Source organism: Lepidochelys kempii, chromosome 23 (genome assembly GCF_965140285.1).
Source record: "Lepidochelys kempii isolate rLepKem1 chromosome 23, rLepKem1.hap1, whole genome shotgun sequence".
In the NCBI taxonomy this organism is placed as follows: domain Eukaryota; kingdom Metazoa; phylum Chordata; order Testudines; family Cheloniidae; genus Lepidochelys; species Lepidochelys kempii.
The window spans coordinates 16877011-16898597 of NC_136402.1; the positions used below are offsets into that span (position 1 = coordinate 16877011).

Below are 21587 nucleotides of genomic sequence, written 5' to 3' on the forward strand. Positions count from 1 at the left end.
CCCTCACTCCCGACCCACAGCCCCCTGCTAGCCCGGCCCTGGGCTCCCCCCAGCTCTGCCGGTGCCCCTGCAGTGAGGCGCAGTTGGGGGGGGGGGGGCTGTTGCACGTCAGGGATGGACTCAGAGTCTGCGGCGGGGGGGTTTCAAGATTTTATTGTTGTTTCTGTAAGAGCTGGGGGTGTCCCAGACACGGGGCACCTGTGGGGGAATCGTAGATGGGGTCGTGGGGGTGGCAGACATCAGGGGCTGAAGTGGGCCTGGGGGGTGGGTGGGATCAGGGCTCCCCTGAGATCTCTCCCCCAACAGCCCCCACCCCCCAGGCAGGTGGGCCTGTGGATTGGGGCCACTTGGGGAAAGCGGGGGCTGGCTGTTGCGGGGGTCAGCAGGGCAGGGTTTGGGGGCGTCTGGGCAGGGTCCCCCCTTCCCATCCCTGCCGCAGCTGACGGTGGGTGGCGGGGTGCAGCCCTCCACGGAGAGGGGCGCTGAGGTCAGGGCACCGGCTGGACGTAGTTGGCAGGGTACAGCCCCACGCGCCCTCTGTCCGTCACCCCCTTGCACCAGCCCTGGGGGTCCTGCTCCTCCAGCTTGGTCAGCTCCTCCCCTGCAAGGACAGGCAGCGCGTTAGGGGGCGGCGGGGGGAGTCAGTGGGGTTTGGGTCCCTAAGGGGAGGGGTCAGTTGGGGGATGGGCTCGGTGACGTGTGGGTCTGTTAAGGGGGATGGGGTCCATGGGGAGGGGAGGGGGATCCATCAGGGGCTGTGTGGGGTGGGGTCTGTCGGGGAATAGGCTCAGTGGGGTGTTTTGGGGGGTCCAGTGGGGTGGGGGGGCTGGGGGCTGCTGTCAGCAGATGGGCTCAGTGGAGCATGGATGGGGGTCCACTCAGGAGGGGTGGGGGACGAGGTCCATGGGGGGGTTTGTTGGGGGAAGGGGGTATGTGGGATGGGGGTGGGCTGTGTTGGGGGAAGAGCTTGGTGAAGGAGTCGGAGCCCAGCCGGGGGATGGGCTGGGGGGTCCAGAGGGGTCAGGGCCCAGCCGGGGGAGGACCTGGGGGGGTCCAGCGGGGGTAGGGGGGTCATGGCTCAGCCGGGGGACGGGCTGGGGAGGCCCAGTGGCGGGGGGGGGAGAGCTGGGGGGGCTCGGGGGGGGCAGGGTCCCCCTGGTGGTCACTCACCCGCAGTGAAACTCAGCTCGTCCGGCTCCTGCCCGGCGTAGTCGTAAATGGCCCGAACCCGCTGGCCCAGAACCGGTGCCGGCACCTCGGCCGCGCTGCGGGGGCAGGGGAGACAATGAGGGGGGCGGAGCTCCTGGGGGACACGCCCACACCCGAGCCCCCCGCATCACCCCAAGGGCCCCCCCCCACTCCCTCCCAAACGCGGGGCTGCCCCATGCGGGCTGGGGGCAGGGCAGGGTTTTCCGAGAGGCTGGTGTGTTGTTATAGGGTTTCCGGGAGGGGAGGGGGGGGGCTGGTGGGTCAGCGTAGGTGTCCTGGGGGGCTGGGGCATTATTGGGTTGTCCACCCTGTTCGCCTGCCCCTGGCTGGCCCCCCCGCCCCCCCCCCCCGCTCACCTGCCCAGGGCTGGGCGGATCCCACCCCCCCCCCCCGCTCACCTGCCCAGGGCTGGGCGGATCCCACCCCCCCCCCCCCGCTCACCTGCCCAGGGCCGGGCGGATCCCACCCCCCCCCCCCCCGCTCACCTGCCCAGGGCCGGGCGGATCCCGCCCCCCCCCCCCGCTCACCTGCCCAGGGCCGGGCGGATCCCGCCCCCCCCCCCCGCTCACCTGCCCAGGGCCGGGCGGATCCCGCCCCCCCCCCGCTCACCTGCCCAGGGCCGGGCGGATCCCGCCCCCCCCCCCGCTCACCTGCCCAGGGCCGGGCGGATCCCGCCCCCCCCCCCGCTCACCTGCCCAGGGCCGGGCGGATCCCGCCCCCCCCCCGCTCACCTGCCCAGGGCCGGGCGGATCCCGCCCCCCCCCCCCGCTCACCTGCCCAGGGCCGGGCGGATGCTCTGCAGCGTCACCTTCTCCTCCTCCTTCGCCGGGGGCGGCGCCTTGGGGCTCGGCTGCTCCCACTCCGGGCTCCACGCCTTGGGGGCGGGGGAGGACATGGGGACTCAGCCCTGGGGGGCTCCCAGCCAGACCCCTACTCCCTTGGGGGGTGGGGGGAGCTCTGGGGTTTCCCATGGAGATGGGCCCAGCGCTGGACCCGCGGGCTGCGGTGTGTGTGTGTGTGACGAAGTGGGGATTTTCCCTTGTTGTGCTGTGTGTGTTTCCCGCTGTTTTCCATGGATGCCGCGCGTGCCTCAGTTTCCCTGTGTGCTGCACCAGTGTCTCGGTGGTGGGAAGGGGGGGGCTGACTTTTGCGGGGGCTGTTCCAGCTGCCTGCAGGGATGCTCTGGCCTCCCCCTTTGAAAACCCGAGACCCAGCAGGGGGATGCGACCGGGGGACTCTTGGCCCGGGAAGTGAGACAAAGGCCAGAGGAGGAGCAACGGGCAGGGCAGGGGCCGGGCGTCTGGAAGCGAGTGAGTCTTGGGGCACCAGGGGGAGGACCAGAGCCCTGGCTCTGGGCTCCCCGACCCCCAAGCTGGACTTGGCTGAAAGTCCCTGACTTCTGTGCTGACAAGCTCTGGTTTAGACCATGTTCCCGTCGGCTAATAAACCTTCTGTGTCCCCGGCTGGCTGACGGTCACGGCTGGCTGCGGAGTTGGGGGGCAGGGCCCCCTGGCTCCCCCAGGACCCCCCCCAGGCAGACTCGCTGCGGGAAGCGCAGGGTGGGGCAGGGAGGCTGGAGGCTCCGGGGTCAGCCCCAGGAAGGTGGAAGCTGGGCAGCGTCCTGCCCTGGGGTCAGTAGCTCGGGGAGAGGAGGGTCCCCCAAGTCCTGGCTGGCTTCGTGACGGGGGGGGGGTCTCACCTCGAACTCGGGCCATGCCATGGCCATGCCGGGCCCACGCTGGCGGTGCCACCAGTCCAGGTCCTGGCGGGCGCTGATGTCGCCGATGACCTGGCGGAGCTGGGTCTGTGCAGCCTGCACCCTGCGGGGGGGGGGATTTGTCTCTGTCCAACCCCCGACCCAGCCTCCTCCCTCCCCTGCACCCCCACAACTCCTCCCCGGCACCCCCACGACTGGCCCAGCCCGGCTTCCCCAGCAGCCTCCTGCCTGCAGACCCAATGTGCTCCCCCACCATTGATCCCACCCGGGGCGGGCGGTGGGGTCCAGCTGGTGGCAGGGGGTCTCTCTTACCCAGGGCGGGCGGTGGGGTCCAGCCGGCGACGGAGGGGGGGTCTCTCTTACCCGGGGCGGGCGGTGGGGTCCAGCCTGCGGGGGAGGGGGGGTCTCTCTTACCCGGGGCGGGCGGTGGGGTCCAGCCGGCGACGGAGGGGGGGTCTCTCTTACCCGGGGCGGGCGGTGGGGTCCAGCCGACGGGGGGAGGGGGGTCTCTCTTACCCGGGGCGGGCGGTGGGGTCCAGCCGGCGGGGGAGGGGGGGGTCTCTCTTACCCGGGGCGGGTGGTGGGGCCCAGCCGGCGGGGGAGGGGGGGGTCTCTTACCCGGGGCGGGCGGTGGGGCCCAGCCGGTGGCCGAGGGGGGGGTCTCTCTTACCCGGGGCGGGCGGTGGGGTCCAGCCGGCGGGGGAGGGGGGGTCTCTTACCCGGGGCGGGCGGTGGGGCCCAGCCGGTGGCCGAGGGGGGGTCTCTCTTACCCGGGGTGGGCGGTGGGGTCCAGCCGGCGCTGCAGAGCCGCCAAGGCCTCCTTGAGGAACTCGATGCGTCTCTGCTCGAACTCCTGGCCCTGCTCGAAGACCGACTCCATCTCCTCCACGTAGCGCGGGCTGGCGCGGGTCAGCTCCGCCAGTGCCTGCTCGTAGTGCTGCCGCTCCTGGGGGGCAGGGGCGTCAGGGTGGCCCTGGGGGCAGGGGCAGCCCCCAGGCCAGGAGAAGAAAGGGCCTCCTGTGGACCCGTTCGTGCCGGCGCGGGGCGGGGGAGTCCAGCAGTCTGGACAAACGAGGAGGGCGTGGGAATTTTCTGCAGTCAGTTGGAGGAACACGGTGTGTGCCTCAGTTTCCGCTCTGAACTACACTGTGCCCTGCGGGTGGCACAGGGCAGGTTACTCCCTGCGGAGGCCCAGAATCGCAGCGGTGACCCGCGCCAGCTGTCTGGGGCTGGGGCCTGGGGCCGGGAGAGCCCACGAACACACTGGGACATTGGCTACCTGGCAACTAACGGCCGTGGCGGGGCGGCCGGCCGGATCTGACCAGCCAGGGAGTAAAGGGCGGAGGGGGGGGGGCTGGCGCCCCCAACCTGGGACCAGGACCGAGTGGGAGCTGGGGGGGCTGTTGCTGGGCCAGACTCCGGGGCGCCAGAGCGGTCCAGGGGGCAACTCGCTGTGCTACCCAAGGAGCGTCCCGTCCCACCGGCTGGGTGGCACAGGAGGGGTGTGGCGGGCTGCCCCCCAGTGGGTACGGGGCTCTCTTGGGGGGGTCTGTTGCTGGTGGGGGAATAAACCGGGGGGCTGCAAGCTCCAAGGAGGCAGAGCAGCCGTGGGGCTGACCCTGGTGGAAGAGCGGGACCCGTGGGGGTCCGGCCCACGGACGGGGGCCTCCGCGAGGCTGTCCCGAAGCTGGACCCAGTGCCGGACCCATGGCCATGGGGAGAGGGGTCCGCGGCCGGGCGCGCCCACCTTGTGCGTCTCCAGGGAGTGACGGTGGCGCTCCTCCCGCAGGGCCCGCTGGCGGTCGGGGGCCAGCGGGGGGCCCCCCGGGGCCAGCTGCTCCCGCCCCGCGGCCACGTGCTCCTTGCGGCAGGCCCGGTGGTACGAGGCTTTGGCCTTCTCCACCTGGGGGAGGGGCGAAACGAGGGGCTGCAACTGGGGCTGGGACCCCCAGGGCCCCGGACCCACCCTCGCAGCCCCACTGACTCCCACCCCCTGGCCCCCCTGACCCTCCCATATGCCCATAACCTCCCCACAAGCTCCACCCAGTGCAGCACCCCCCATGCAGAATGCACCCCCCATACACTGGGCCCCATGCAGCGCCCCCAATGTGCCCCCACGCAGCACCCCACCCCCTGCTCTGTGCCCATGCACCGCCCCCCATGTGGCACCCCACCCCCAGCTCCCATGCATTACCCCCAGGCAGCGCCCCGCCCCCTGGGCAGCACCCTCATGTACTGCCCCCCCGCAGCACCCCACCCCCTGCTCTGTGTTACCCGGGCAGTGCCCCCCAGCGCGGTGCCCCATCCCCTGCCCTCCATGCACAGCCCCCCCGCGGCACCCCACCCCCTGATCCGTGACCCCAGCCTGCCCCATCCCCTGCCCTCCGTGCAGTGCCCCCCATGCACAGCCCCCCCGCAGCACCCCACCCCCTGCTCCGTGTTACCCGGGCAGTGCCCCCCAGCGCGGTGCCCCATCTCCTGCCCTCCATGCACAGCCCCCCCGCAGCACCCCACCCCCTGATCCGTGACCCCAGCCTGCCCCATCCCCTGCCCTCCGTGCAGTGCCCCCCATGCACAGCCCCCCCCGCAGCACCCCAACCCCTGCTCCGTGTTACCCGGGCAGTGCCCCCCAGCGCGGTGCCCCATCCCCTGCCCTCCATGCACAGCCCCCCCGCAGCACCCCACCCCCTGATCCGTGACCCCAGCCTGCCCCATCCCCTGCCCTCCGTGCAGTGCCCCCCATGCACAGCCCCCCCGCAGCAACCCACCCCCTGCTCCGTGCCCCCCAGCCTGCCCCATCCCCTGCCCTCCGTGCAGTGCCCCCCATGCACAGCCCCCCCGCGGCACCCCACCCCTGCTCCATGTTACCTGGGCAGTGCCCCCCAGCGTGGTGCCCCATCCCCTGCCCTCCATGCAGTGCCCCCCATGCACAGCCCCCCCACGGCATCCCACCCCTGCTCCATGTTACCTGGGCAGTGCCCCCCAGCGTGGTGCCCCATCCCCTGCACTCCATGCAGTGCCCCCCATGCACAGCCCCCCCGCGGCACCCCACCCCCTGCTCCGTGCCCTCCAGCCTGCCCCATCCCCTGCCCTCCGTGCAGTGCCCCCCATGCGCCCCCCGCAGCACCCACCTTGTGCAGGCGGCGGGCCCAGGGTTTCTGGGCGCGCCGGAAGCCGCTCTCCAGCTCGCGGGCCTCGCGGAACCTGCCCAGCAGCTTGCGGTGGTAATTGTCCCGCTGCCAGCCCCGCACGCGGGCAAGCTCCTCTGCCACCAGCGCCCGCTGCGTGTCCCGGTGCAGCCGGCTCAGCCGCTCCGTGGAGTCCAGGAAGGCCTGCCAGGCCCGGCGCACCGAGCCGTACAGGGGGCCTGCGGGAGAGCGGAGATGGGGGCGCCGTGCTCCGGGGGCTCGGCAGGGGGCGCTGGGCTGCAGGGGGGCTCGGCAGGGGGCGCTGGGCTGCAGGGTCGTGGGGTGGGGGGCTCAGCAGGGGGCGCTGGGCTGCAGGGTCGTGGGGTGGGGGGCTCGGCAGGGGGCGCTGGGCTGCAGGGGGGCTCAGCAGGGGGCGCTGGGCTGCAGGGTCGTGGGGTGGGGGGCTCGGCAGGGGGCGCTGGGCTGCGGGGTCGTGGGGTGGGGGGCTCGGCAGGGGGCGCTGGGCTGCAGGGTCGTGGGGCGGGGGGCTCGGCAGGGGGCGCTGGGCTGCAGGGTCATGGGGCAGGGGGCTCAGCAGGGGGCGCTGGGCTGCAGGGTCGTGGGGCGGGGGGCTCGGCAGGGGGCGCTGGGCTGCAGGGGGGCTCAGCAGGGGGCGCTGGGCTGCAGGGTCGTGGGGTGGGGGACTCGGCAGGGGGCGCTGGGCTGCAGGGGGGCTCAGCAGGGGGCGCTGGGCTGCAGGGTCGTGGGGTGGGGGGCTCGGCAGGGGGCGCTGGGCTGCAGGGTCGGGGGTGGGGGGCTCGGCAGGGGGCGCTGGGCTGCAGGGGGGCTCAGCAGGGGGCGTGGGCTGCAGGGTCGTGGGGTGGGGGGCTCGGCAGGGGGCGCTGGGCTGCGGGGTCGTGGGGTGGGGGGCTCGGCAGGGGGCGCTGGGCTGCAGGGGGGCTCGGCAGGGGGCGCTGGGCTGCAGGGTCGGGGGTGGGGGGCTCGGCAGGGGGCGCTGGGCTGCAGGGTTGGCGGGTGGGGGGCTCGGCAGGGGGCGCTGGGCTGCAGGGGGGCTCAGCAGGGGGCGCTGGGCTGCAGGGTCGTGGGGTGGGGGGCTCGGCAGGGGGCGCTGGGCTGCAGGGGGGCTCAGCAGGGGGCGCTGGGCTGCAGGGTCGTGGGGTGGGGGGCTCAGCAGGGGGCGCTGGGCTGCAGGGTCGTGGGGTGTGGGGCTCGGCAGGGGGCACTGGGCTGCGGGGTCGTGGGGTGGGGGGCTCGGCAGGGGGTGCTGGGCTGCAGGGGGGCTCAGCAGGGGGCGCTGGGCTGCAGGGTCGTGGGGCAGGGGGCTCAGCAGGGGGCGCTGGGCTGTAGGGTTGTGGGGCGGGGGGCTCAGCAGGGGGCGCTGGGCTGCAGGGTCGTGGGGCGGGGGGCTCAGCAGGGGGCGCTGGGCTGCAGGGGGGCTCAGCAGGGGGCGCTGGGCTGTAGGGTCGTGGGGTGGGGGGCTCGGCAGGGGGCGCTGGGCTGCAGGGTCGGGGGGTGGGGGGCTCGGCAGGGGGCGCTGGGCTGCAGGGGGGCTCGGTAGGGGGCGCTGAGCTGCAGGGTCATGGGGCAGGGGGCTCAGCAGGGGGCGCTGGGCTGCAGGGTCATGGGGCAGGGGGCTCAGCAGGGGGCGCTGGGCTGCAGGGTCGTGGGGAGGCGGCTTGGTAGGGGGCGCTGAGCTGCAGGGGGGCTCAGCAGGGGGCGCTGGGCTGCAGGGTCGTGGGGTGGGGGGCTCAGCAGGGGGCGCTGGGCTGCAGGGTCGTGGGGTGGGGGGCTCAGCAGGGGGCGCTGGGATGCAGGGTCGTGGGGTGGGGGGCTCGGCAGGGGGCGCTGGGCTGCAGGGGGGCTCGGCAGGGGGCGCTGGGCTGCAGGGTCGGGGGGTGGGGGGCTCGGCAGGGGGCGCTGGGCTGCAGGGGGGCTCGGTAGGGGGCGCTGAGCTGCAGGGTCATGGGGTGGGGGGCTCGGCAGGGGGCGCTGGGCTGCAGGGGGGCTCAGCAGGGGGCGCTGGGCTGCAGGGTCGTGGGGTGGGGGGCTCAGCAGGGGGCGCTGGGCTGCAGGGTCGTGGGGTGGGGGGCTCGGCAGGGGGCACTGGGCTGCGGGGTCGTGGGGTGGGGGGCTCGGCAGGGGGTGCTGGGCTGCAGGGGGGCTCAGCAGGGGGCGCTGGGCTGCAGGGTCGTGGGGCAGGGGGCTCAGCAGGGGGCGCTGGGCTGTAGGGTTGTGGGGCGGGGGGCTCAGCAGGGGGCGCTGGGCTGCAGGGTCGTGGGGCGGGGGGCTCAGCAGGGGGCGCTGGGCTGCAGGGGGGCTCAGCAGGGGGCGCTGGGCTGCAGGGTCGTGGGGTGGGGGGCTCGGCAGGGGGCGCTGGGCTGCAGGGTCGGGGGGTGGGGGGCTCGGCAGGGGGCGCTGGGCTGCAGGGGGGCTCGGTAGGGGGCGCTGAGCTGCAGGGTCATGGGGTGGGGGGCTCGGCAGGGGACGCTGGGCTGCGGGGTCGTGGGGCGGGGGGCTCGGCAGGGGGCGCTGGGCTGCAGGGTCATGGGGCAGGGGGCTCAGCAGGGGGCGCTGGGCTGCAGGGTCGTGGGGTGGGGGGCTCGGCAGGGGGCACTGGGCTGCGGGGTCGTGGGGTGGGGGGCTCAGCAGGGGGCGCTGGGATGCAGGGTCGTGGGGTGGGGGGCTCGGCAGGGGGCACTGGGCTGCGGGGTCGTGGGGTGGGGGGCTCGGCAGGGGGTGCTGGGCTGCAGGGGGGCTCAGCAGGGGGCGCTGGGCTGCAGGGTCGTGGGGCAGGGGGCTCAGCAGGGGGCGCTGGGCTGTAGGGTTGTGGGGCGGGGGGCTCAGCAGGGGGCGCTGGGCTGCAGGGTCGTGGGGCGGGGGGCTCAGCAGGGGGCGCTGGGCTGCAGGGGGGCTCAGCAGGGGGCGCTGGGCTGCAGGGTCGGGGGGTGGGGGGCTCGGCAGGGGGCGCTGGGCTGCAGGGGGGCTCGGTAGGGGGCGCTGAGCTGCAGGGTCATGGGGTGGGGGGCTCGGCAGGGGGCGCTGGGCTGCAGGGGGGCTCAGCAGGGGGCGCTGGGCTGCAGGGTCGTGGGGTGGGGGGCTCGGCAGGGGGCGCTGGGCTGCAGGGGGGCTCAGCAGGGGGCGCTGGGCTGCAGGGTCGTGGGGTGGGGGGCTCAGCAGGGGGCGCTGGGATGCAGGGTCGTGGGGTGGGGGGCTCGGCAGGGGGCGCTGGGCTGCAGGGGGGCTCGGCAGGGGGCGCTGGGCTGCAGGGTCGGGGGGTGGGGGGCTCGGCAGGGGGCGCTGGGCTGCAGGGGGGCTCGGTAGGGGGCGCTGAGCTGCAGGGTCATGGGGTGGGGGGCTCGGCAGGGGGCGCTGGGCTGCAGGGGGGCTCAGCAGGGGGCGCTGGGCTGCAGGGTCGTGGGGTGGGGGGCTCGGCAGGGGGCGCTGGGGTGCGGGGTCGTGGGGTGGGGGGCTCGGCAGGGGGCGCTGGGCTGCAGGGTCGTGGGGCGGGGGGCTCGGCAGGGGGCGCTGGGCTGCAGGGTCATGGGGCAGGGGGCTCAGCAGGGGGCGCTGGGCTGCAGGGTCGTGGGGCGGGGGGCTCGGCAGGGGGCGCTGGGCTGCAGGGGGGCTCAGCAGGGGGCGCTGGGCTGCAGGGTCGTGGGGTGGGGGGCTCAGCAGGGGGCGCTGAGCTGCAGGGTCGTGGGGTGGGGGACTCGGCAGGGGGCGCTGGGCTGCAGGGGGGCTCAGCAGGGGGCGCTGGGCTGCAGGGTCGTGGGGTGGGGGGCTCGGCAGGGGGCGCTGGGCTGCAGGGTCGGGGGTGGGGGGCTCGCCAGGGGGCGCTGGGCTGCAGGGGGGCTCAGCAGGGGGCGTGGGCTGCAGGGTCGTGGGGTGGGGGGCTCGGCAGGGGGCGCTGGGCTGCGGGGTCGTGGGGTGGGGGGCTCGGCAGGGGGCGCTGGGCTGCAGGGGGGCTCGGCAGGGGGCGCTGGGCTGCAGGGTCGGGGGTGGGGGGCTCGGCAGGGGGCGCTGGGCTGCAGGGTCGTGGGGTGGGGGGCTCGGCAGGGGGCGCTGGGCTGCAGGGGGGCTCAGCAGGGGGCGCTGGGCTGTAGGGTCGTGGGGTGGGGGGCTCGGCAGGGGGCGCTGGGCTGCAGGGTCGTGGGGTGGGGGGCTCGGCAGGGGGCGCTGGGCTGCAGGGGGGCTCAGCAGGGGGCGCTGGGCTGTAGGGTCGTGGGGTGGGGGGCTCGGCAGGGGGCGCTGGGCTGCAGGGGGGCTCAGCAGGGGGCGCTGGGCTGTAGGGTCGTGGGGTGGGGGGCTCAGCAGGGGGCGCTGGGCTGCAGGGTCGGGGGGTGGGGGGCTTGGCAGGGGGCGCTGGGCTGCAGGGTTGGCGGGTGGGGGGCTCGGCAGGGGGCGCTGGGCTGCAGGGGGGCTCAGCAGGGGGCGCTGGGCTGCAGGGTCGTGGGGTGGGGGGCTCGGCAGGGGGTGCTGGGCTGCAGGGGGGCTCAGCAGGGGGCGCTGGGCTGCAGGGTCGTGGGGTGGGGGGCTCAGCAGGGGGCGCTGGGATGCAGGGTCGTGGGGTGGGGGGCTCGGCAGGGGGCACTGGGCTGCGGGGTCGTGGGGTGGGGGGCTCGGCAGGGGGGTGCTGGGCTGCAGGGGGGCTCAGCAGGGGGCGCTGGGCTGCAGGGTCGTGGGGCAGGGGGCTCAGCAGGGGGCGCTGGGCTGTAGGGTTGTGGGGCGGGGGGCTCAGCAGGGGGTGCTGGGCTGCAGGGTCGTGGGGCGGGGGGCTCAGCAGGGGGCGCTGGGCTGCAGGGGGGCTCAGCAGGGGGCGCTGGGCTGTAGGGTCGTGGGGTGGGGGGCTCGGCAGGGGGCGCTGGGCTGCAGGGTCGGGGGGTGGGGGGCTCGGCAGGGGGCGCTGGGCTGCAGGGGGGCTCGGTAGGGGGCGCTGAGCTGCAGGGTCATGGGGTGGGGGGCTCGGCAGGGGACGCTGGGCTGCGGGGTCGTGGGGCGGGGGGCTCGGCAGGGGGCGCTGGGCTGCAGGGGGGCTCAGCAGGGGGCGCTGGGCTGCAGGGTCATGGGGCAGGGGGCTCAGCAGGGGGCGCTGGGCTGCAGGGTCGTGGGGAGGCGGCTCGGCAGGGGGCGCTGGGCTGCAGGGGGGCTCAGCAGGGGGCGCTGGGCTGCAGGGTCGTGGGGTGGGGGGCTCAGCAGGGGGCGCTGGGATGCAGGGTCGTGGGGTGGGGGGCTTGGCAGGGGGCGCTGGGCTGCAGGGTTGGCGGGTGGGGGGCTCGGCAGGGGGCGCTGAGCTGCAGGGGGGCTCAGCAGGGGGCGCTGGGCTGCAGGGTCGTGGGGTGGGGGGCTCGGCAGGGGGTGCTGGGCTGCAGGGGGGCTCAGCAGGGGGCGCTGGGCTGCAGGGTCGTGGGGTGGGGGCTCAGCAGGGGGCGCTGGGATGCAGGGTCGTGGGGTGGGGGGCTCGGCAGGGGGCACTGGGCTGCGGGGTCGTGGGGTGGGGGGCTCGGCAGGGGGTGCTGGGCTGCAGGGGGGCTCAGCAGGGGGCGCTGGGCTGCAGGGTCGTGGGGCAGGGGCTCAGCAGGGGGCGCTGGGCTGTAGGGTTGTGGGGCGGGGGCTCAGCAGGGGGCGCTGGGCTGCAGGGTCGTGGGGCGGGGGGGCTCAGCAGGGGGCGCTGGGCTGCAGGGGGGGCTCAGCAGGGGGCGCTGGGCTGCAGGGTCGTGGGGTGGGGGGGCTCGGCAGGGGGCGCTGGGCTGCAGGGTCGGGGGGTGGGGGGGCTCGGCAGGGGGCGCTGGGCTGCAGGGGGGCTCGGTAGGGGGCGCTGAGCTGCAGGGTCATGGGGTGGGGGGCTCGGCAGGGGACGCTGGGCTGCGGGGTCGTGGGGCGGGGGGCTCGGCAGGGGCGCTGAGCTGCAGGGTCATGGGGCAGGGGGCTCAGCAGGGGGCGCTGGGCTGCAGGGTCGTGGGGAGGCGGCTCGGCAGGGGGCGCTGGGCTGCAGGGGGGCTCAGCAGGGGGCGCTGGGCTGCAGGGTCGTGGGGTGGGGGGCTCGGCAGGGGCGCTGGGCTGCAGGGGGGCTCAGCAGGGGGCGCTGGGCTGCAGAGTCGTGGGGTGGGGGGCTCGGCAGGGGGCGCTGTGCTGCAGGGGGGGCTCAGCAGGGGGCGCTGGGCTGCAGGGTCGTGGGGTGGGGGGCTCGGCAGGGGGCGCTGGGCTGCGGGGTCGTGGGGTGGGGGGCTCGGCAGGGGGCGCTGGGCTGCAGGGGGGCTCAGCAGGGGGCGCTGGGCTGCAGGGTCGTGGGGTGGGGGGCTCGGCAGGGGGCGCTGGGCTGCGGGGTCGTGGGGTGGGGGGCTCGGCAGGGGGCGCTGGGCTGCAGGGGGGCTCGGCAGGGGGCGCTGGGCTGCAGGGTCGGGGGGTGGGGGGCTCGGCAGGGGGCGCTGGGCTGCAGGGTCGTGGGGTGGGGGGCTCGGCAGGGGGCGCTGGGCTGCAGGGGGCTCGGCAGGGGGCGCCGGGCTGCAGGGTCGGGGGGTGGGGGGCTTGGCAGGGGGCGCTGGGCTGCAGGGTCGGGGGGTGGGGGGCTCGGCAGGGGCGCTGGGCTGCAGGGGGGCTCGGCAGGGGGCGCTGGGCTGCAGGGTCGTGGGGTGGGGGGCTCGGCAGGGGGCGCTGGGCTGCAGGGTCGGGGGGTGGGGGGTTCGGCAGGGGGCGCTGGGCTGCAGGGTCGTGGGTTGGGGGGCTCGGCAGGGGGCGCTGGGATGCAGGGTCGTGGGGTGGGGGGCTCGGCAGGGGGCGCTGGGCTGCGGGGTCGTGGGGTGGGGGGCTCGGCAGGGGGCGCTGGGCTGCAGGGGGGCTCAGCAGGGGGCGCTGGGCTGCAGGGTCGTGGGGTGGGGGGCTCGGCAGGGGGCGCTGGGGCTGCAGGGGGGCTCAGCAGGGGGCGCTGGGCTGCAGGGGTCGTGGGGTGGGGGGCTCAGCAGGGGGCGCTGGGATGCAGGGGTCGTGGGGTGGGGGGCTCGGCAGGGGGCGCTGGGCTGCGGGGTCGTGGGGTGGGGGGCTCGGCAGGGGGCGCTGGGCTGCAGGGGGGCTCAGCAGGGGGCGCTGGGCTGCAGGGTCGTGGGGCAGGGGGGCTCAGCAGGGGGTGCTGGGCTGCAGGGGGGCTCAGCAGGGGGCGCTGGGCTGCAGGGTCGTGGGGCGGGGGGCTCAGCAGGGGGCGCTGGGCTGTAGGGTCGTGGGGTGGGGGGCTCAGCAGGGGGTGCTGGGCTGCAGGGTCGTGGGGTGGGGGGCTCGGTGGGGGGCACTGGGCTGCGGGGTGGCGGGGCCAGGAGGCTCAGTAGGGGGCACTGTGCTACGGGGGGCTCAGCAGGGGGGCGCTGGCCTGCAGGGCGGTGGGGCAGGAGGCTCGGTAGGGGGCGCTGGGCTGCAGGGGGCAGGGGGTGGGGACTCACTCGCATCCACCAGGGGGCGCCACTTCTGCACCCAGGCCCCCATGTGCCGGGCGTAGCTGCCTTCGATCCGCGCCCCGGTCCCGGAAGCAGCCGACCAGCTGGTCGCAGACCTGGGACCCCTCCTCCAGCCGCCGCACCATACGCTGATACCGGTTCGGCTGGGGGGGGGGGCAGACGTGGGGGGGGGTCAGACCCAGCTGGAGCCCCACTCCATTTCACCCCCCCCACTCCCCATGTCGCCCTGGGGGGGGGGTGTTTGGGGAAGAAGCTGTGGGGAGGAGATGGGGGGGTCCCCTATGTGTACCCCCCCATCTCCTCCCCCAACAGCCGAGCCACCCCTCAGCCCCAGAGCCAGCCCCACCCAGAACTCCACTGCAGGGACCGAGCCCCCCTCCACTGCCCCTCCCGTGGCCCCCTCAGCCGCTCCCCCCCTCCCCCCCGGCCGCTCACCATCCAGAAACTGTCGCTGGGGGGGCTCGTCCCCCGGCCACCTCGCTGTAGATCTCCGACATGGTCCAACCTGGGGGGGGGGGGGGCAAAATGGGGGTAGGGGGTGGTGAGACCTGCCCGGATGGCCTCTCCCCCTGCCCTCCAGGGGGACCCGCCCCCGGAGCCTGACCCCCCCTCTTACTTGCAACCCCCCCGCAGTAAGACTAGAGTCCCCTCCTCAAGCCCCCCCCGCCCATGGCCTTCTCTCCCCACGGCCAACCTGCCGGTCAGTGTGCTGGGGGCCCCCACAGCCCCGCCACAGCCCCACGGGAAACCCCCAGGTGCACAGGGAACCCCTGGCCACGCTCCAGGCCCACGCACCCCCCTCCGGCCCCCCTCGGCCGGTACCTTGTGGGGCTGGTGCTGCCCGAGGCCCGACAAAGCCCGGCTGCAGCACGGGGTGGCTGGGGGGGGGGGTCGGGCGCTGATGTGGAGGCGGGCGGCCCGGGGAACGACATGTGTTAGCAGTTAGGGAAGATGGAGCCGAGCCACGGGCCAGCCCTAGCCAGGAGGCCGACGGGGTTGGCTCCTGCATTCCCCCCCCCCCCCGCCGCCCTGTCACCGGGGGGGGGGGGGCTGTCAGGGCGGTGCCGGTACTGGGGTCAGGGGCACCCTGCTTCCACCATCGCCCGCCTTCCCCGGAGCCACCCCACCTCGCTAGGAGTCACCATGGGGCTGCTAGGGGCTACCGTGGCATTGCCAAGGGCTGCACCAAGGTCGCTAGGGGTCACCGTGGCATTGCCGAGGGCCTTGCTGGCATCGCGAGGGGGTCGCCGTGGTGTCGCTCGGGGCTACCGTGACATTGCCGACGGCCTTGCTGGCATCGCTAGGGGTCGCCGTGGTGTCACTCGGGGCTACCATGACATTGCCAAGGGCCTTGCTGGCATCGCTAGGGGTTGCCGTGGTGTCGCTCGGGGGCTACCATGACATTGCCGAGGGCCTTGCTGGCATCGCTAGGGGTCGCCGTGGGTGTCGCTCGGGGCTACCGTGACATTGCCGAGGGCCTTGCTGGCATCGCGAGGGGTCGCCGTGGTGTCACTCGGGGCTACCATGACATTGCCGAGGGCCTTGCTGGCATCGCGAGGGGTCCCCGTGTTGTCGCTAGGAGTCCCCGTGTTGTCACTCGGGGCTACCATGACATTGCCAAGGGCCTTGCTGGCATTGCGAGGGGTCGCCGTGGCGTCTCCCTCCATGGCAGCAAGGCCTGGATGCAGGGACCCAAGCCCCCGCCTTAGTGGGACAGGCCTTGCCCTTTTTTGGGGGGGGCTGCTGGCTCCCCGTGTGGGCTGCTCCCCAGCTGGGCAGGTGTCTTGGCCGCCCCTATAAGACCTGGACCCTGGGGCACCATGTAGCTGGGGCTGGCTCCCCACCTGGAAACGCCGCCCCTTCCCCGTGGGCCTCTGCTCCGGACCTCCAGGGATGTGCCCCCGCTCTTCCCTCTCCCCCACCCCCGGAGTGTGTCCCCCCTCCCAGTCCCATCTCCCCTGGCTGGGACCAGGGTTGACTCGGGGTGAGAAACTGGAAAAAAATTAAATGGGGGGGGAGTAGGGACAGAGAACAGGCTTCTTGGCCCTGCCCCCTCCCCTCAGCCCCCCTCTGGCCCTGCCCCCCTCCTTCCACTCCCCCCCCTCCACCCCGTCCTCCCCCGCTCCTGGCATCTGCGCCTGGATTTTCCAGCCACTTGCACTGGCCAGGAAGCAGGGAAAATAACGGCCGAAGGGAAGAATGGGGGGGCCAGGACCCGCCAGTGCCCATGGGGGGGGGCAGCAACATGGGGGAAGGGCCATGAGTGAGTTTCTCCCCCTTATCCTGCCTGCTCCCTCCCGACTGGCGGCCCCCCCCACCCTCTCTTCTCTGCCTCCCCCCACCCCGCCTCTCCCCATCCCATGGAAACCCTTAATCTCTCCCAGCAGCTGTGCAGACCTGTCTCCCAACCAAAGAGCCCCCCCCTGCCCCGTCCGCAGCCCCCCTCTGCCCACCCCCAATTCCCATCTCCCCACTCCCTGTGCCCCAATTCTCCCTTTCTCCCAGCCCTGACTCCCCCACCAAGTCCTCTGAGCCCCCTCCGATTCCTACCCCCCCATCCCCCTCCTCCCAGCCCCCCAGTGCTCCGCAATCCCTCCTGTCCTCCCCCACACCCCACTCCTCCCCAGCTGGAACACATCAACTGGCAACATGGGCGGTGGGGGGCACAGTGCTGGTGTGGGGGGGGGTCCCAGCCCAGTTACCCTCCTTTACACTCACCCCTTCCCCTCTCTGGGTGTCTCTCCCTCTCTGCAGGGGCAGGCGGCTCCAGGCTTCCTGGGCAGGGAATGTCAGAATTCAGGGGGAGGGGGCTGGGGGCTCTCGACACACATGAGCTGTTAACCCCTTCAGCTCCCCGCACAGCTCAAAGGGCCTGGCTGGACACTGCTATGGGGAAGCTCGCAGCGCTGGGGTCCCCGGCTGGAGGCACTGCCATGAGAAAGTTTGCAGCACTGGGGTCCCCGGCTGGGGGCATTGCTGTGGGGAAGCTCACAGTGCCAGGGTCCCCGGCTTGGGGGCACTGCTGTGGGGGAGCTTGCAGTGCTGTGGGCACTGCTGTGGGGAAGCTGGCAGCACCGGGGACACCATGTGGGGAAGCTCACAGCACTGGCATCCCTGGCTTGGGGGCACTGCTGGGGGGAAGCTGGCAGCATTGGGGACCCCAGTTTGGGGGCACTGCTGGGGGGAAGCTCGCAGCACTGGGAGTCCCTGGCTTGAGGGCACTGCTGTGGGGAAGCTCGTAGCGCCAGAGTCCCTGGCTTGGGGGCACTGCTGCGGGGAAGCTCGCAGGGCTGCAAAGCTCTCTCACACACGTCACCACTCCCGACATGCCCCGGCCGCCCCACCCCGAGCGGGGCGCGTGCCAGGCCCGTTCAGGACCTGACAGCTGTGGCAGCTGTTCCACTGGGCTATTTCCAGGCAGATTGGACGGAGGCATGGCCACCCCCCCGCCCCTTCCTGCCGCCATGGGGCTGCTTGGGGCCCAGAGCCAGCCGTCCCCAGGGGCAGACGTGGGGCTGGGACACCCTGTGCCAGGCAGAGCTGTAAAAATAACCAGTGCGGCCACTGCGGCCAGCCCCGCCCAGGACCGGCTGGGCCAGGAATATTTCTGGCTCCTGGGCCCGGTGTCTTGTTTCCAGGGCTAGTAGCAATTGAAGGACAGGGACCCCTGGGGACTCAGGCCAGGCCTCAGGGCTGGGGGTTCCTGGGGTCTGGGATATAGCTGGGGGGCCCCCCATATCTCAGTTCTGGGGGTTCCTGGGAGCTGGGAGACAGTGGGGGAGACAGGTTCGTATCTCGGTGTTGGGAGTTCCTGGGGGGTGGGATAAAGCGCGGGGGGGGGCATGTCTCAGTTCTGGGGGTTGCTGGGGGGGTGGGATAAAGTGCGGGGGGGCATGTCTCAGTTCTGGGGGTTCCTGGGGGGTGGGATAAAGCACGGGGGGGCATGTCTCAGTTCTGGGGGTTCCTGGGGGGTGGGATATAGCTGGGAGCTGTCAGGAGCCCCTGAGGGGGTGTTCCATCCCCTTCCTTTTTTGGGGGTCCCCCTGTCCTTGGGGGTCCTCCTTGCTCCTCACTCTGCCCCCGAGCGCTGTGCTACCCCATAGGCATGGGGCGGACCACCCCTCTTCCTGCTGCTCTAGCTCCTGCCCCCCCCTCTCAGGCTCCGCCCCCTCCTTAGGCTCCTCCCCACTCCCAGGCCCTGCCCCTTCCTAGGCCCCACCCCATCCCTATCCCCCTCTTAGGCCCCGCCCCTTCTGCCTCCCCTCTCCATTCCTAGCCCCCCTCCCCACTCCCGGGCCCTCCCTTCAGCTATTCCTAGGCCCCGCCCCTTGAGGCCTGTCTTTCCAGGTGCCTGTCCCCGCTCTCACACAAAGATACCCCCGCTCCCCTCCCGCCCCTTCCCCCCCAGCGCTCTCCTCCTCCCCCTCCCCACAGCCCCCTCCCCTCGCCGGGAGAGGAGAGGAGAGGCGAGGCGAGGCAGGGTCCTGGCCTTTTCCGTCAGGCGCACTTCTGGGCAGCCCTGACCCGGGGTCCTCACGGGTAGCTTTAAATGGCGAGGCCCCCGGCGAGGACCGCGCCACGTGGAGCAGCGGCTGGCTGGGGACACGTGCGGGCGGATGGGTGAGCGGCGCGGGGCATCCGGGGGTGGGATGGTCTGGCGAGGGAGAGATGGGGGGGATCCCGTGGGGAGCCCTGCGGAGAGGTGGGGGCAGGGGGGGTAGAAGTGGGGTGACCTGCGATGGGGGGGGAGGCTTGGGGCAAGAGAATGGTGGTATCAGGGAGGGGGCTGTGCTGGGGGGGGGCTGTGGTGGAGAGGGAAGGGGGGGCGGGCTGAGAAGGAGGGCTTGTCCTGCTGTGTAGGGCGGGCAGGGTCCCCCATGTTGTCAGCACTGGTTTCTGAACTCCTGTGAGGACATCGGTGCCTCCTGGGGACTTGACACCCCGGGGACTGAGGGGGCCAGCCTTGAGCAAGGTTTTTTTTTGGGGGGGGGGGGTGAGACCTGCTAATGCTCCGCTCCTTTCCTTCCCAGCAGTGAGCCCGCCATGGATGGGCCGTGGGACGCCCAGGTGGGGCTGCCGTCCCTGGGGAGATCTTCTCTCTCTTCTCTCCCCCCCCCCCCCCCCGTGAGCTGACCCGGGGGAGGCTGGAGGAATGAAGCTGGTACCGCCCTGCAGAGCCCCATGGGTACTGGGGTGCAGTGAGCCCCCTGGCTGGTAGGTATTGGACTGATACTGCCCTGTGCCTCCATAGAATCCAAATACTAGGGAACCCCAGCCTGCCCCCCCCCATGGGGCAGAGGGTCCCCAATGATGTCAGCACTGGGCTCTGAACTCCTGTGACGAAATCAGTGCCTCCTGGGACATTGACACCCTGGAGACTGAGGGGGCTCTGTGGGACGGTACATCCCACCGTGACCCTGTTCTGGGGGCTCTGAGCTGGGGTGCAGTGCTGACTGGGGTTCTGCTCCCCCACCAGGTGCTGTGCAGTGACCACGGGTTGCGCTGGGGTTGTGGGGGTGAAAAATCCCCAAGACTGACCTGCCCTACACTTCTGCAAGGACTTCCCTGCAGCCCCCCCAGAACGGTGAGTATCATGGGGGGGTGGGCAGGCAGAGCAGCCTAGGTCCCACTATGGGGGGGGTGGGAGGGACATTGGGAATGTGGGGAGTGGGGTTGAATGTGGGTCCTGGGGTATGTGATGGGGGGAGAACATGGGGCTGGGGCTTGATGCAGGGTGGGGGCGCTGGGGATCCCCAATGATGTCAGCACTGGGCTCCGAACTCCTGTGATGAAATCAGTGCCTCCTGGGGACTTGACACCCTGGGGGACTGAGGGGACTGCAGCTGGGATTGCGGGGGCAGTGACCGATTGAGGTACAGGGAGGCTATGCTGAGGCTAACAGCCCACGTTTCTCTTCTAGGTGTGGAGATCCTGCGTGTGCCAATCCGTGCACTTGTTCAGGGAGCCAGGACTCCTGGGTTCTGTTCCCAGTTCTGCTGCCCCTTGTAGCTAACCTGGGGCCTGTTGATCGGGGGGTGGGGTTCATGTCCCTTCCCCACTGATCCCCAGCGGCTGCAGCTCCTGTCAATAAAGTCGTGTTGATCTGAATGGAGCCCTGCGCTGAGTTGCTTGTGGTCTTGAGGGAGCATGAGGCTTGTGGGGGTGTCCCAGGGCCCCCCCACCATCTGGGAGGAAGTGACCTCTCTGGGGCTGGGTCCTTGCTGCAGTGGCTGCTTAACCCTGGTGCAGGGGGGAGCAGGTCTTCTGCTGCTTAGCGCTGCTCTGAGTGCTTTCCCGGGGGGGGGAAATCTCCCAGCCTCCCCCAACAAGGAGTCTGTGCCCCCCACTGGCACAAATGGCACTGGGCCAGCTCCCTGCCTGGGAAGAAGAGCAGCAGGGGCGATGCAGTTGCACACATGTGCCTCAGTTCCCCCTGCTTTGCAGGGCTCTGGGGGGGTGGAGCGGGTTGTGCCACAGGGCAGCAAGGGGTCAGACAAAGGGGACCTGAACCTGACCACGCCCAGTGAGATTCCCCACAGCCAGCTGGGGGAGAAGAGGGGTTCCCTTGTTAAAAAGGCTTCTGGGGGGGGGGTAAATACCCCCAGGGGCTGGGCTGGATTCCCAGTAGGGAGACAAGGGGTGCAGGTGCTGAAGGCCCCACTGTGAGGCCACAGGCTGCCCCGGTGGGTCCTTGGGGATGGGCGCAGGAAAGGGGTGGCTCCCGGCAGCCTGGTTCCTGGCAGGGGCATAGAGCAGGGCAGATGCCCGCTTGCCCTGGTCTAGCGAAGACTTCTCGCCTTCTGCTGGGGTCTGTGGCTCGGGCTGGTGCAGACACTGGGCTGACAGGTGCAGCGTCTAGCAGACCGCTTCTCCCCCCCCCCCCCCCCCGCGTGGGTTGGCAGAGATCTCTGCTATCTGGGGTGGCTGGGGCCCTTCCACCCTAACCTGTTGCCCACAAGGGGTGGGCACTGCAGGCCCCCAGCACCAGCCAGCTGTGAAGGGAAGGTGCTGGTCCCCACCCTGGCCGAACTAGTTACTCAGGCTCTGCTAGTGAGTTAATCCCGCCCTTCATGCCCTGGGGGGGAGGGTGTTACACCCAGGGCACAAGTGGCTGGTGCCAGCTGGCGGGCTAGGGCTCCACAAGGCAGGTCTGTGCGTGGCCTGCCCCCCCCGGCTGCCCAGGGGTGCTAGGGGGATGCTGGGGCTGGGTTTGCCTCCCAGCCATCTAGGGAGTGGCTGGGGTGGGGGGGGGGGGGAATAACAGCCCCAGCTCGATGGTGCTTGTCAGAACTCACCTGGGGTGAAGTCAGAACTCACCTGGGGTGAAGAGGTGTCCCCAGTCCCCCTGTCGTGTTTGAGTGAGGGGGGATGGGTGGATGGAGGGGGGGAGTGTCCAGCAGGGGGCAAAGCCTTGGCTGCAAACAGTGGCTGGGGGGGAAGTTACCACCACCCCTACGCTGGGCAGCTGGTGCCCATCCCTGTCAAGCCAAGTGGCTGCAATATGGAAGCCAGGTGTCCTGCAGCCCCACCTTGGGCAGAGCCTGGATCTGGAATCCAGGGTGAAACACCTTGGGGGGGGGCTGGGAGCAGGTGTCCCCCGGCATCCGCGTAGAGACCGCACACAAGGCCTGCCTGTCCGCTCTGGTGCTACCGCGGTACCACCAAGCCCCCAGCACCAGCGTCCCCACGGTCACAACTGGCTCCCAGGCGTGGTCAGCGTGTGGGGGACACGGGGGGGGGCAGTGTATGGCTGAGGGGGGCCTGTGGGGGTGTTGGCTCCCTCTGGGTCTCTCTCCCCTGCCTGGCTGATCCCAAGCTCTGAGCAGGCCCCTGCCTGACCCTGCTGTGGGGGGGTTGTCCCGGAGCCGGGTTTGCAGGGCCTCAGGCCCCCAGCCAGGGTTTGCGGGGCCTTTGTCCCCTTGCCCAGCCCGGGGCGCTGTTCCGCCTGTCCCCAATGCCGGCTCTTAGCCCCTGCCCGTTCCAGGGCCCCCGGCGGGGCCAGGCCAAGCTCCCTGCGCCCACCGGTTGCGCCGCCCTGGGGCCTGTTTTTCACACTCTGAGATAGCGCGT

General features: G+C 72.9%; 1 protein-coding gene, 1 long non-coding RNA gene and 3 other non-coding genes across 7 annotated transcripts; 4 read left to right on the plus strand and 1 right to left on the minus strand.

Annotated features, from left to right (window-relative positions):
• Window positions 1-142: 142 nt before the first annotated feature.
• LOC144929672 (protein kinase C and casein kinase substrate in neurons protein 3-like) lies at window positions 143-13571 on the minus strand. The gene is made up of 8 exons (XM_078850030.1): window positions 13503-13571; window positions 6058-6293; window positions 4674-4829; window positions 3697-3872; window positions 2909-3029; window positions 1983-2083; window positions 1171-1265; window positions 143-601 (listed from the first exon to the last, which is right to left on the minus strand). Exons 1-8 carry the CDS (start codon window positions 13543-13545, stop codon window positions 489-491), a joined length of 1041 nt encoding a protein of 346 aa, XP_078706156.1. The 5' UTR covers window positions 13546-13571; the 3' UTR covers window positions 143-488.
• A 4484-nt stretch (window positions 13572-18055) lies between these two features.
• Window positions 18056-19625, plus strand: LOC144929681 (uncharacterized). Of its 3 annotated transcripts, none has more exons than XR_013634914.1 (4): window positions 18056-18137; window positions 18548-18731; window positions 18994-19101; window positions 19438-19625. It is a non-coding gene; the product is annotated as an uncharacterized LOC144929681 (long non-coding RNA). The 3 variants fall into 3 exon arrangements; XR_013634915.1 differs by having other exon boundaries at window positions 18058-18137; window positions 18551-18731; XR_013634916.1 differs by lacking the exon at window positions 18056-18137 and adding an exon at window positions 18192-18219.
• On the plus strand, window positions 18387-18476 carry LOC144929814 (small nucleolar RNA SNORD88). Its single transcript, XR_013634965.1, has one exon. It is a non-coding gene; the product is annotated as a small nucleolar RNA SNORD88 (small nucleolar RNA).
• Window positions 18817-18906, plus strand: LOC144929810 (small nucleolar RNA SNORD88). Its single transcript, XR_013634961.1, has one exon. It is a non-coding gene; the product is annotated as a small nucleolar RNA SNORD88 (small nucleolar RNA).
• LOC144929812 (small nucleolar RNA SNORD88) lies at window positions 19266-19356 on the plus strand. The gene has a single exon (XR_013634963.1). It is a non-coding gene; the product is annotated as a small nucleolar RNA SNORD88 (small nucleolar RNA).
• Window positions 19626-21587: the final 1962 nt, after the last annotated feature.